The sequence below is a fragment of the Lytechinus variegatus genome, chromosome 10 (assembly GCF_018143015.1).
Source record: "Lytechinus variegatus isolate NC3 chromosome 10, Lvar_3.0, whole genome shotgun sequence".
Lineage (NCBI taxonomy): Eukaryota > Metazoa > Echinodermata > Echinoidea > Temnopleuroida > Toxopneustidae > Lytechinus > Lytechinus variegatus.
The window spans coordinates 24,963,681-24,975,680 of record NC_054749.1 but is presented as its reverse complement, the minus strand read 5'-3'; the positions used below and the strand labels follow the sequence as shown (position 1 = coordinate 24,975,680).

The 12,000-nt window shown below is 37.3% G+C and overlaps 2 protein-coding genes across 2 annotated transcripts; both read left to right on the top strand.

The window, feature by feature from the left end:
* Positions 1 to 374: 374 nt before the first annotated feature.
* LOC121422944 lies at positions 375 to 5,975 on the top strand. Its single transcript, XM_041618186.1, has 2 exons — positions 375 to 828; positions 2,758 to 5,975. The coding sequence occupies exon 2, from the start codon at positions 2,847 to 2,849 to the stop codon at positions 4,488 to 4,490; it is 1,644 nt and encodes a 547-aa protein (XP_041474120.1). The 5' UTR covers positions 375 to 828; positions 2,758 to 2,846; the 3' UTR covers positions 4,491 to 5,975.
* A 1,616-nt stretch (positions 5,976 to 7,591) lies between these two features.
* LOC121423060 lies at positions 7,592 to 11,788 on the top strand. The gene is made up of 2 exons (XM_041618336.1): positions 7,592 to 8,549; positions 10,564 to 11,788. The coding sequence occupies exons 1-2, from the start codon at positions 8,225 to 8,227 to the stop codon at positions 11,739 to 11,741; spliced, it is 1,503 nt and encodes a 500-aa protein (XP_041474270.1). The 5' UTR covers positions 7,592 to 8,224; the 3' UTR covers positions 11,742 to 11,788.
* The last annotated feature ends 212 nt before the right edge of the window (positions 11,789 to 12,000 follow it).

Genomic DNA, 12,000 nt, shown 5'->3' with positions numbered 1-12,000 from the left:
TATAACCTTTTATTCAATCAATAACTTCGTCATTGCATACGTCTAGGATTATAAAAGAAATATTGGAATTTTTTATTACATAATTATCGGGCTCCCTTTTTACTGTGGTTGATATATACTACATTTGCACCACAGAAATCAATAAATCTGTGTAATTATTACATTATTAGCAAAAGAGTAGTTAAATTTGGGGGTAGCGATGCATTGATAGAATTAAGGGATTCCTCGCTCTATCTCCCCCGAAAAACATGAAGCACCACTGTATTGAAAGGTCCTAATATTGATTTGGAATTCTCTATGACAAAGGAATTATATTCCAAATGGCTTTGTAGTACACGAGACTTCGAGTTAAATCGATTTACATTTTGATTTCTTTCTTCCTGTTCGCTCAGAACACGATTCGCTCTATTCATCAACATCGCGGAGCTGTAAAACTTGCTTTGGTAACGGGACGACATTATACTCGCGTGTATATGCAACCCTCAATCCGAATCATACAGCGATATGATCTTCTCGAATCTTTATTTTGACATTTTTAGGGTTATATTTTCTTAATTTGTTGATCTCATTGACATGACCTCGTGATCTCAGTTAACAGTAGCCGATGACAAGAGTTAAGTTTCAGGTGTAATTCGAAGACTGTATTCTGAGGAGTTCACGTTTGGAGAGGTTAGTGCAGGAATGCGAGCTGCATCTCTGCAGCTACATCATTGTTTCGACTGTTCAAGTGAGAGAGATGATCATTGTCTTACTTCCGACAACAATATGATGAAGATGACGGTTTCTTTTGAAAACATAACAAGGATATCCTCCATGTTCAATTCATAGGTAAGTAAATTAACAATCTGTGTTTAGCTTTAATTTCTCAAGAATATTCATTTTTAAAGTTTTAACTCAACTTCAGACAAACTGAAAGATTATACGTTAAAAGGCTTAATTTTGTTTGAAATGAATGCAATGTAGATATATTTATACATGCTTTTGTTAAGGTTCGTTTTATAATGTCTAAAGCAAAAGAAAATCATACTCTGATGATTCGGTAAAGGACCACTGAACAACCTAAGCGTTTTGAATATCCATTTAAGAACGAAGATGATTTTCCACAGTTTAATTAACATGATAACTATAGTGACGATAATGAAAATTACAATAGTAAAGTAATGACGATAGCTATGAAGGTGACAATTGTAATATCCTTAAAAGTTAATGATAACGATGATGATCAAGTTAACATTGTTACGATTATAATGGTAGTAATAATGATGATAACACATGATGATGATGATGGTGACGATGATGACGATTTTTTCAATAATGACACTGAATGACACCGAAAGGGGCTCTTAATCTCATTAACAATGTTTTTTATTGACAAGGAATCAAATAAAAATGGCAAAACCGTTCCTTCATATAATAACGTTGTTATGATCAATCCAATACTTAACCATAATGTTTGATCTTCTTCCTCCGCTGATCCCGGAGATCTACAGCTGGTTGCTGTATTGTTGAATAAATAAAACTGATAAATAAAACTGATGGGCACTGAAAGCTTTTTAGTGGCAATACCTATACTGTGTTGTTAACCTGACAAATATCTTGCACCATATTTACGATGATGATGACACGAATACCAGGAATAGATATAATAATATGACATCTTTAGAAATTGATTATTTTGGTCCGAGTCTAGAGCGATGTTCATGTTAGTGCATGTGTAACTTCGTCAAATTCATTTTAAAATTCTATTTCGACTCTAATAGTTCATTTAACTATAACCGGATCAAATTAAACATTGACACTCCATGATCATACAAGAAAAATACACCTTTTTATTTTGCTTGTTTTTTATTCAACGTACAACGGTTTCTCATTTACAAGCCAATTTGAAAACTAATCCTAACAATCCTTTGTCCAAAGTATATCGTTCGTCACTCCAAGGGGGTAAATATTGTTGGTAATTATATCCACGCCCTAGGAGAGATTTCATTCAGAATGGAGGAATAAATAAATACTTCAATACAAACTTTTAGTGCCAATCATGCACGCAGTATACCTGTTGATACAAATTGATACGAGGTGGTAGAAATTGTTCGAAGAATCTGAATCAGTCTATATTTGTATACACGGGAGTGTAGGCATTGTAACTGCATTTAAAAATGGATCACTGTCAGTATGATTTTGATATCTTTACAGATATTTATTTCAGTACAATGAGTTCAAAATATTCCGTTCATTATTGATTGAACCACTGTTGGAGGGGGTAACGAGGAAACATTATTTTCAAAGTCATTCATACCGTGAATTTGAAACTAATGATTAATGAAAACAGACTTCTCTTGAAATATATAATGGGTACCATAATTCATACAATTTTGCTATTGATTGTTTTTCTTTTTTCCAGATTTTTATCTCTTGTAAATACTACATTGGAATTCTTTCACATAATTTATGACTTACACTAAATAAAACACACGTTATAGCAACGTATAATATTTCATTATGAAAGCCATTGACTTATTATTACGGCTAAAAAGAAATGCTCAAATTATATGACAAATTTTATGTTGATAAATCAGATTACATCATTTCAACAGCCTGCAATAGTATCTTTTAAAAAATCGCAATTACTCGAAGATTTATGAACCAGAATCGAGTTACTCAAGCTCCTAAGTTTGGGCGATTCGGTTTTTTAACTGTTGATTTATTCTGATTTTGATTTGTGTTAAATATAAAATTCCTCTTTTCATTTTCTCGCAGATGGGTGTAAATGAATTGATACCAGGGAGGAAGATCTCATCAACTCAAAATGAAAACCGTCTTCAGACTTGACTGAAAGCAAAGTTTGGATGAAGCAAGATATAAGATTAGACTCAATGATGGAAGTGATGCCAGCGACCTTGCTCGCTACCACCCCATTCTCACATCCCCCAGCTCGAATCGCCCTCTCGGCGGTCGAAAGAACGGTCACCAGTATCAGATATAAGAAGGAGTGGCGAGCGTCGACGTCGATTAAACGTCGCAGTGCCGTTAATCAAAAACATTCGAATGCATCGGAGAGACAGTCGCGGAAGCAGAGTCGGAATGTCAGCCAATCGCAGAGCGATCAGTATCAGCATTGCAGGCGTTTATCGTCGCTTGAGCGGAGGGTCGATTTTCGGCCTCTTGGGAGGGTCAGTGACAAGCAACTGGAGATGTTGACGAAAACGGCGAATGAAGTGATGGAAGAGATGTGGAAGGATGCTGGGATCGTTAACCCACCGAAGCCTTCGACCGCACCAGCTGGGAATCAGGAGGATCTACAGCTGCCGAAAATTACCGAGCCGAAGCCGAGTGATACGTCATCGACAAAATCGTCTCGGTCATCCCCGTCGGACAGTCGGAAAGATTCGGGGAACGAAGAGGAGTCGGTCAAACAGCAAGATGCAGTGGATGGGATTCAACGAGTTAGAGGGAAAAGTTGCAGCAGGGTAGATATGGTGAAAAACTTGCAGAAACATAGGAAGTCGTTGTCGGCACCAGTTGCTGATCGGGCGAAATCGAACAAACCAGCGACGAAAAGTGAGCGGAGACAGCGATGCTCGACATCGAAAGTAGACTCAGTCAGTTGGGGTGATAGCGAGGGAATGGTCAGAGGTAAGGCCAGTGTCAAGGTAGCGACATCGTCGGTGTCGTCAAACGGGAGTGATGACGATACGAAAAGAAAGAAAGTAAGAAATCGGGATAAGCTGCCACCAGCAAAGGAAAGAAAACCAACGAAGGAAATTGAAGAAACGGAGCGACCAACTAGGTCAGCGTTTTTCCGATTACCACGTGTCGAAAATAAACCAATCGACGTCGATGTTGATTTAAGTACTGCAACCTTGGAAGATGTCATCCTCGCACGACTTGAAGATGATGACAATGGCGGTGACAAAGACAGCGACAGCTGCAACTCAAAAGAACATCGAGTTCATTGGGAGGGAAACGAATGCGGTTATAACTCGGACACGATCGCTTGCACGACGCGGCCGACGAGTTCCGAAACTGACGAGAGAAAGATGCCGATGCGAAGTGAAATCGCCACGCCCGAACTCTCCGAAGGAGCTTTAAGCAACGATGAGGGAGACAGGTGCGTCAGCGCTGCCAAAAACAGACGCAAGACGATGAAACACAGCAGCGCCATGCTGAAAGACATGAACGGAAACCTTTCCAATAAAGACCATACACATGGTGACGACATCGCCGAGTCCGTCATGAAAAAGTTGCAACCCGCTCACCCCCACGTCATCTGGCCGGAAAACCGGTTCATGACGTCGAATACTGTCTTCGTGTACGGTAGTCCATCTCAACTCGCTCCTGTGATCGTACCGTCGCATAGTCTCGATTGCCCGCTCTGTAATTTCTTCAAAAGTTCACCGGGAGGCGGTATCTGCCCTCCTAACAGCCCCACATCGTTCATGAAAAAGGATTACGGATTTTATCCAGTTGAACGGTTTTATTCAGAGTTCTAACACATAGTAGTGATCATTGACTCTATTAGAATTTCTTTTTTTTCCATTGTTTAAATTAGTTTATATTATTCATATTTTTTTGAATGATTTGTCATTTGATATTCTATTGATCAATTATTTAGCAGAAAATATATCTGAAAAATATCTTCTGATTGATATCAATACTATTGACATGTGCGACTATAATCTTGAATTAAAAAAACGATTCTGCACATCAACTTGATGCATTTTTTTTAAAACCATTTACTAAATTCATGACTAGCAAGTATATCAAAAGAGGAATGCAATCAATATACAAGCAGGCAAAAAAAACAGTTTGTTTACATTTAGCCTGTGTTTGTTCTGAGCATGGACCTACTAGTCAGAGTACAGTGACTTTTTGAGAATAGGAATACGTGACTTTAGACTTTGGGATTTTGGGGCCGATTATAAATGTAATTTAAAATGTATTTTATTTTAGATTTATATTCTAGCAAAAGTTAATGCTTAGAATAAAAAAATAAAACGAAATTTCATAATTTTTATTTCATGGCATGAGGTATATAAAAACTATTAATTTTCTAAAATATAATGCAAAGTGTGTGAGGAGATCAAAACAAAATCGCAATGATTATTCCATAAGGGGTCAGACCATGTTTATATTTCAGATTGTGATTGGAAATACCCTAAAGAAAAATATGTGACGTCACTAACACCACAACTGATAATCAAATTATCAAGAAAATTTAAGTAGAACACGAATTACTCCTTTACCTTCAAAGTTTCACATCTGAATTCGACGAAATTCCCGAAGATTGAATGATAATTGTATCCTTATTTCAAATTAACTTGTATTTTGCATTGATATGGCCTTGAATCTGGGGCGCCCCACCCCTCCCCCTTATGATTTGTCAAGTATATTGAAAATAGGACAATAGGATAAAGAGTAAGTCAGAACGGAAGGGAAATTAAGAAGGTAAATAATTATTGAACTGGGAGCCTTGGTCGTATAACTTGATTGGATTATTCAGTGTTGAAAAAAGTGGCTCGTTTATTATAACATAATTGCAATAACAGTTTAAAGCTACTGAAATGATTCAATTTGGCTGTAAACTTTTCATAGAAATTGTGCATTTGTTATCATAAAATAATCTTTATGAAAGGGGGCCCGGTCAACTTGTCCTACAAAATTTCAGCTTTGAATTGTTAGAAATTTGATTTTGCCATAGAGAAATTTCACACTTATGCACTGTATCATAATTGCGGGTGTTTTTTTTACAATAAATCAGGGTTATGAAAAGTAGGGCTATTTGAAGTCAAAGCGCATATTGGTAGATAATAGATATTGATACATATACTTATATTTTTCTTCTGTACACTTCGCAACAAATAATTCTTTCTCTTGGATATAAAACGGTAACACTCAAAATTGACCATGATGGTCTATAATATATATTGTGTTGATTTTATCAAGTGCAGTAATAAAGAAACTATTTTATGAATGTTGATTCCTTGATTGTTTATTTAGCTTTATTTCTCACTCTAAAACGATCTATTCAACGTTCAGCAGTGTGCCTATCCGAGGGATATTTTAATAGAATGTCTAGTGAAACAAAGTTTTGTTTTTAAATGAATAGATTCTATTCGTTTAAATATTCTTTTAGACACGAAGATTTTCAGTTCAATAGTCATTCATGAATTCAAGAAGCAAATGAATGGAGTTGCCTCAATGCAGTAGCATCTGTGAAAGCTCCTCCAAGTCTACCAATGATCTGCCACTTTCAGATTAACGTTAATAGCTTTGAAAGGTCTGGAGTCGGTTTCATAGGTGCGAATTTTCACTTTAGGAATGAATAGTGTTTGAACTCCCTGTGGGAATTTCAAAGCTCTTCGATGATAAATTTGTTATTGAAACGAGACTCCTGAAGGATTCTGTAATTGTGCCAAAAATTAGCAATTAATGATCACATGCTTACAACATGATTAACATCTCAAAAGAAATGAAAGAATAGAGAAAGGAAGGGAGAAAGATATAGAAAAGGAAGGAAGAAAGAATGAAAGAAAGAAAGAAAGAAAGAAAGAAGGAAGGAAAGGGAGAGAGAGAAAAGAAAGAAAGAAAGAAGTAGAGAAATATAGAATTAAAGACAGCAAGACGTATATGAAAGGAGAAAAAATAACAGACAAAAAAATATGAAAGAGCAAAAGAGAGAAGAATTAAGAGTTATAAAGACATTTCTCAAAATGGAAGTGAAAAGGGGAGAACTTGATTGTGGACCAGTAAGTTCATGAAATTGACCTTCATTCAAAATTAAATCATATTTCGAAACCAAGTTGAATTTGATCTCTCTTCTTCGCCAAAGCCCCTGAAATTTCTTAATCAGGCTTTACTGTGTATCCCTGCTTTTTCATTGATTACAAAAATGGCGTCACTCTTATCCTTTTATTCACACCTCTCCATAAATTTGATGCAGCCATTGTAACCTTCATTCAAAACTAAACCATATTTAAAGACAAAACTAGTCGTCTTTCTCACTCAATTTTTTTTTGTCACATTTCATTAAAATTTCTTCACCATAATGTGGAACGCTCATAGTCCATGACATGATTTTATGATTCTGTTGTCTTAAAGCTTTTCATAATTATGCGCGACGACTTTGGGAGCCCATACTTGAATTTAATTAATTTTGCGATACGTTGTCTGTTATAACAGTCGTCTGCCTCAAAAAAATCATTCATCGATTTATTCCTTGGAACAAGAACGATCCTTTCATCTGTCAAACGTCCAATAAAATGAATAAGAACCAATTTAATCATGACCTTGTTCGCTTTGTTCCGGGACTCTGACAATTAGATCCATCAAGATTCGGGCTATTGTTTCTCAGGACTTCGGTTAACCAAAACCTGTTGTAGATCCCTTGTCAGTCACTGACCAGAACAATACAAGTGTGAAATCTTATGAGATAATCCAAACTTGACAACTACTTTGTATTTAAATGAGAATCGGAGGTGTTCCTTTGTTCGAATCCTGGATTTTGTAGCAAAGGAAACAACAGGATTGGCTGGAGTGTTTTGTTATTGAAAGAATGGCTTTGGAGAAGGTGAAAGGAAAGGTGACAAGTCATTTTCATCTTCAACGTCATTCGATATGGAAGAAGGTTGTTAGACTTCACCAGACTCCACCATTTTGTTTAATGAGCTAAATCTTTACGAACGACTGTTTCGAAATATGTTAGGTTGGTGGATTCCAAATATTATAATAGGTCTACTCATACGACTGTTTTAGTAGATAGCGTTCAGCATTTTAAACAGAATTCTTTTAAGAAATCCTCTGCTCGTCAAGAATGAGTATTTCCATTCAGATTCCTCGGTAGCATCGGGGAAAATTCAGACTGATTCTGTGCTGAAAATCAGGGAAATATCATTAATGAAATAGGTTGTGACATACCAACTTCATCGTTTATATAAATAACAAAGGTTGGTGTCAAGAACCATCCCTACGTCATCGAATGATTCCATACATAAGGGCATATACTTTGTCAAGGAATGAAGATTGAACTCGCCTTGTCTATATTTCTCCTGATTCAATCTTCAACATCATTTATCATTAATTGATGCGGATGCCTTCTTTGTGATTGAAAATGATGAACTCCTTCACGACAGATTGAATCGTCTCATCCCGTTTCTTGTCAACAAAAGAGAGGCAAATTCTCGGAAGAATCCGACCCATTTCGGCACACCTTGACAACTCCTCCAAGATGCCATCAATTGATTGGGGTATCCAAGGAACATCGTCCCCAGGTCATACGCATGCTGATGACTCGGACCAACCTTTCATGCTACTCACTACCAAGAAACACCTTATACGCCCTTACAGTAGCAGTCACATTCAAGCGTCGCTTCGAAGACATGATCGCGACGCGGTCATCCCGCGGAGCCGGACGGCGGTTAGAAGAACGACCGCGGTGAACGGAGGGATGAGACCTTTGGCGGGAAATTATCGTGCAGCTTCTGCGGCAGCTTCACTTCGTGTTTCTCCAATGAAGACCCGTGTGAGAAGTGCCAACTGTAAGAGCAATGTCGGTAAGTGTATAGGCCCTGATAATTACGAAAATTACCAAGTACCCGTTTCTTTAAATATTTTCTTATTACTTAAATATGCATAGTTTTTTGTAAAATCAGTCCTGCACAATATTATTGTGCTCTTCCTTTCAATGCATTTATTCCTGTAAGGGGCAGAAGAGCGATCAGCGATTGCCCCCATGATATTTTCGAGTAGTGAATACAAAAGATTAAGAGAAAGAGGGAAAATATGGAAATGGGAAGAAAAAAGAAAAATCATTAAGAAAGGGTTGTTGGGTGTGTAACCCTATATATTTCCACTAAAATATTACTCAATAATGAAAACAAAATGTTAGCTTTGGCGTCGCCCTGCTTCCTAGTAGTTAAGTAGAAGATTATACTAATGCTGAAGTGGAGAAAGACATTATTAGTCGATCTACCTCCCTCGTCTTCATCAGATTCATTTCTAGAATAACAAGGCATGTAAAATCAATATCTTTTTCTCCTAGCTAGAATAGATAAAAAATAATTGGCTTACAGATGAAGGGGGGGGGGGGGCTTGGGGCCAAAATTTCACAACCAAGAAAGATATGAGATTCCCGGGATGAGAATAGGAAACGAAGAAAATTTGAGGTAGGGTATCTCTTCAGATATTATTTCAAAATCTATCGCAAAATTCGGTTTCGGTATAAGAAATAGTAACATTTTTGCTCAGTCGAAACTTTGATAGATTTTTCCCAAACACCATGTCTGGCCCCTCGAAAATGTTTGGCTCTTTACGCTAATAAAATAAATACGAATTTTGTATCAAAATATATGAATGATTAAACAAAAAAATCCGAAATGCATTTAAGTTCATTAATTATGCAATCTCATAATATTGCTGGATTTATAGATTTAAAACTTGACAGAAGTTAAATGAGGCGTGTATTGGTTAAGCATGATGGTATTGAGCCAAATAATTTTCTGCAAAGGTTTATAATGAATGAGTTAGTCATATATAATAGTTGAGAAAAACATATGTTAATTTTGACCGTCACTTGTAATGAATACCCATTAAGTGCAAACAATTATGATAAACTAATAAACAATTAGAATGAATAGACTGTTGAGAGAAAACACCTTAGACTCACGGCATCTCTTTATCTTCAATTCCTTCATCATGAATTTGGGATACAGGTTTATGCAACGATGTTAATAATTTTAATGATGGAAAAAGAAGGAAGAATGATAATCATTGTCAGGCTCTCATTTTCATTATTCATCCTTACAAATATCAATAGTGCAATAAATTATGATAAATTTAAAAACTCTAGGCGTACAGATGGGGGGGGGCATGCCCCTTAAAATAAGGTTTTACTTTGAAGTGGAAAACGGAGAAAAATAGATAAGAGTATACTGGAAAAGGGAGATATTATATTATTTCTAAATTAATTGCTAAAATCTATCACAAAATTAGCTTTTGCTATCAAAAAGATCAACAGTTGTGCTCACTCACGCCTTTTTCGTAATTTTGTCTCAGAGTTTGGACCCCTTAAAAGCTTTGGCTCATTTACACCAGTGTTTAAAACAAGACATGGTGTATCAATTCGTGCGATGATTTCTGGATACATGAATAAGATGCTCTAGAATATTTACCTCGACAGCCAATCACAGATTGTCATTTAGCGTCCATTGTCTCTTACGGTTCTGTAATAATTCGTTATATTGTTCTGTTCATTCGGGTTCATTCATGCGATTTTACTCCGATGTTCGTTATTAAGGCTATATTACGATTTTGTGGTACCAAACATTTATCTAAGATAGAAATATTATTGCTCTAACGGAATAAAACAACTACGGAAGGAAAATTGAAGAACAAAATGTATGAAAATGAGAAAGAGAACGATGTTTGATTTAAAATAATTTGGGGTTATCTTTTCCCCCACCCCATATCAAATTAACGGGACACCTTTTCTGCCTCAGTTTCTCCACAAACCTATTCTCATGACCACTTTGAGTATTGATCTGCACTTTTGTTGTTTATTTTTTTCAGTTACCGATGATGAACTGGAGATCGACTACCGGAGGATAGAAGACGAAGACCCCGATCGCATGACCGAGTCTGACGTCTACCAGGAAGTCAGAAAACTCAAGACACAGAATAATTACGAGCACGAATCGCTCCGCGGTGGTATATCGCCCTCTATCGTCCAAGCATCGAAAAAGTTACAAACCAGCAAGTGCGCCGGCGTGACGGTCGTTCGGATCGGTTCACAGTACCACGATGGCTTAAAGGTCACAGGAGTACCAATAAAGATTAATATGGATTTGATGCAGAAAGATGAAGACGTCCTATCTGAATGCAGTATCCCATCTGAAGATATTTGCGAATGCCCTAATTGCCGCGATAAGAAAGCGACACAAGAACTACGTGATCAAGAACTTGATGATACACTATTAAAAAGTGACGAGTCAATGTTAATGGTAGTATCAAAGTCACTCGGTGTCACCTCCCCAGTCAAGAGACCGAGCTCTAATACTCAACATAATAGAAGAAGCTATAGCAAAGATGTTGTGCCAGCTCAAGCCCACAAGGATAAGAACAGTGAGAGACCCATCCCGAGGTCCAAAAGCGCAAGAACCCAAGTTTACTCTCCTTCAACACTAAAGATTGACTCAGATAGCTTGCCAGTCGTATCATCCCGCTCGATCACTGGTCCGAGGATACGATACGAGGTCACCTCCTCTCTCAGCACGAAGGCTGTCGAAGATGATAACGACTCGGTCATTTCCGGAAGTGGAGACTATCTCAACAAGCAAATCGAAGCAGTTGCGAAAGCCCAGGACACGATCGAACACTACCCGAATGTTGACGAACGGCCGAAGATGAGTTCCGAGATTCCGATATTTTCGTGGCGCCCAGCCTTGAAAGACATTCTCCGCAGTAAATCAGTTTCGCTGCGCCGACGATCAATGGGATGCATATACGCAGACTCGACGTCTCCAGCGAAATGCTTGAAACATGGTAAAAAGTGTCCTGAAATCCCTAAAACTGTTGAAGACAATGTTACAAGCGGAGGTCCCTCATCCTACGTGTGGAGTCGGGGCAGACGACTCAACATTAGTATCGATATGCGATCGATTCGATTACCCCCTATTTTGAGCTACAGCCAAAGATCTGCGGAAGGTCCATCGGATTGTGCGGCTTGCGTAGCAGGTGTTTCGTGCTAATACGGTGATCATCATTGATTAAACTGGCTTTATGAAATTTTGAGAATCAGAACACTCATCATTCAAAGTTTGAGCTGGAAGAGCACACCAAAACGTTGTTTTTTTATATTTTTTTACATTACCACTTAATACACTTTTCACCCGTTTGCATTAGATAGGAAAACAAATGTAGTTTTCATTACATTTATAAATATCATGATAAATAAAAGTCAAGTTTTCTGTGTCATCAGACTGTATAAATATTCATCAATTACTGGCG